This window comes from Galendromus occidentalis, unplaced genomic scaffold, assembly GCF_000255335.2.
Source record: "Galendromus occidentalis unplaced genomic scaffold, Mocc_1.1 scf7180000075896, whole genome shotgun sequence".
Lineage (NCBI taxonomy): Eukaryota > Metazoa > Arthropoda > Arachnida > Mesostigmata > Phytoseiidae > Galendromus > Galendromus occidentalis.
The window spans coordinates 95,277-97,107 of NW_003803886.1; the positions used below are offsets into that span (position 1 = coordinate 95,277).

The 1,831-nt window shown below is 53.5% G+C and overlaps 1 protein-coding gene across 1 annotated transcript; it reads right to left on the reverse strand.

Annotated features, from left to right (window-relative positions):
• Positions 1-554: 554 nt before the first annotated feature.
• On the reverse strand, positions 555-1,456 carry LOC100901573 (probable peroxisomal membrane protein PEX13). The gene is made up of 2 exons (XM_003738336.2): positions 1,434-1,456; positions 555-1,057 (listed from the first exon to the last, which is right to left on the reverse strand). Exon 2 carries the CDS (start codon positions 1,035-1,037, stop codon positions 669-671), a length of 369 nt encoding a protein of 122 aa, XP_003738384.1. The 5' UTR covers positions 1,038-1,057; positions 1,434-1,456; the 3' UTR covers positions 555-668.
• Positions 1,457-1,831: the final 375 nt, after the last annotated feature.

Sequence of the window (1,831 nt, forward strand, 5' to 3'; positions counted from 1 at the left end):
TCCCCGGCCTTCCATAGGATCTTACGGAAGGGAGCCACGAGGGTCCACGGATGTTATGCTGTAGTCTCGTAGGGAGCCACGGGCCGAAAAAGTTTGGGAACCATTGCTTCGGACTGATGCCTAAGAGTCAAGCTCAATCACTACGCCGATGGAGGCATGAAACCCGGGTCGGCATTATCTTATGTCGGAGAAGATTGCACCGATTCATCGTTTCTATCAAGTGCGCAAGGGGACTTTTGCACATTATGCGAAAAATTCGCGAATTCTCCGTCTCCATATTTCAGACTCCCGAAGCTAGAGCATGTGACAGGAGGGTCGCATAGCCTGTATCCCGACAGGAACCCCTTCCCTGAGCCACGATAATATCCTCTGCTATCTCTTCGCTCGAGCGAGCCTCCATCTTCTTCCCATCGGGTTAGCATGCTGGACTCAGGTACAACGCCTAAAGGCTTCGGCGAGCCTGCTCTCACCATCAGAAGTATCCTAGTTGGATTATCAGGATTCGGAGTTGCCATGCAGGAAAAAGGATTCTTTGGGGCAGTCAATCGTTTCAGGACTTTCGCACGCTGGCAGAGTTGCTGTTTATTTCCAACTGAGAGATCGAAGCGCGAGCTCGGGATCGGCGCGATACAACAATCCTGGGCCAGGAAATCCTACGTCGTGCTCATTTAGCCGTAGTATCCTCCAGCGCCAGCGGTCTGTCCGTAAGTGCCGGCACCGTAGCCGCCGGCACCGTAGCCTCCATAAGCGTTACCATATCCATTGCCGTACGCGGCTCCATAGCCTTGGTCTCCGTAGTATCCTTGTCCGTAGTATCCCGGTGCGTACGCACCTTGACCGTACGCACCTTGACCGTACGCTCCTTGGCCGTATGTTCCTTGTCCGTACGCTGATCGGCCTCCGTACCCTCCCTGGGCTCCGTAGGCTCCGTAACCCGGTTGAGCAGCGTAACCCCCTTGGCTGCCGTAGGTCTGACCTGTGGCGAGTCGGACCACGGCGAAAAAGAACACAGCAGCGAGGAAGTTGCGGAAGTACATTTTTTCGGTTCCCGTGGCGCCTAGAATTTAAGAGCATACTCTCAATGTGGAGTCTTCAGAAAGGTCATAGAGCTGGAGGCTGTTTCCTCTCGTCGAGCTTCGACGGAAAGACAGCATAGTCGACGAGGCCGCCCTCGCCGCTCACGAAAATTCCAGAGCCCCTTGGAACGCGGCGACCACACCGAGGCTTCGTTGCCCACGATTCCACCATATTCCTTGTTCGCAAGTCCGTCGAGGATTTCGCAGCCGACACACCCACACGATCACCGTCGAGTCGGAGAAGAGCGGGCGACCTCCAAATCGGATTCACTCCGAGGCGCCAAACTGAACCTCACCATCGTTCCCTGTGAGTTATTCAACACGAACTTCTCAGCGCAGCTGCTGACGTTGTCTTACCTCAAGCTCCTCGATCAATGGGTGACGTCGGAGTTTGTTTCGCCTATTTATTGCAGCTCTGAGATTTCACTTTCCTTTTTATTGTGGCGTCTTTCTCTAAATCCTTTAGGAGCGCTCGCAGCCCACGTGATGACACTACATTCTTCAGAAAACTTCATGGCAGGGGAGCGGAAAGCCTCGGGCCGCCCCTCGTCGAGAATGTCTCTTCCACCCGACGCATAAAATGAAAGTCAAATTGCAACTTACACAGCGCTTACGAGCTCAGTGCTGCGACAAACAGATATAGGGACATACAGATGAACAAACAACCAGCCACATTCGGTTGGAATGGCTCATTTTACGATTCTGGAGGAATGTTCTGGAGTTTCACCTGATCTTCCGAGGTTTACTCCACGCGA

Coding starts and splice junctions, on each gene's coding strand:
- LOC100901573 (XM_003738336.2), bottom strand. CDS start 1,037: ATGTACTTCCGCAACTTCCTCGCTGCTGTGTTCTTTTTCGCCGTGGTC.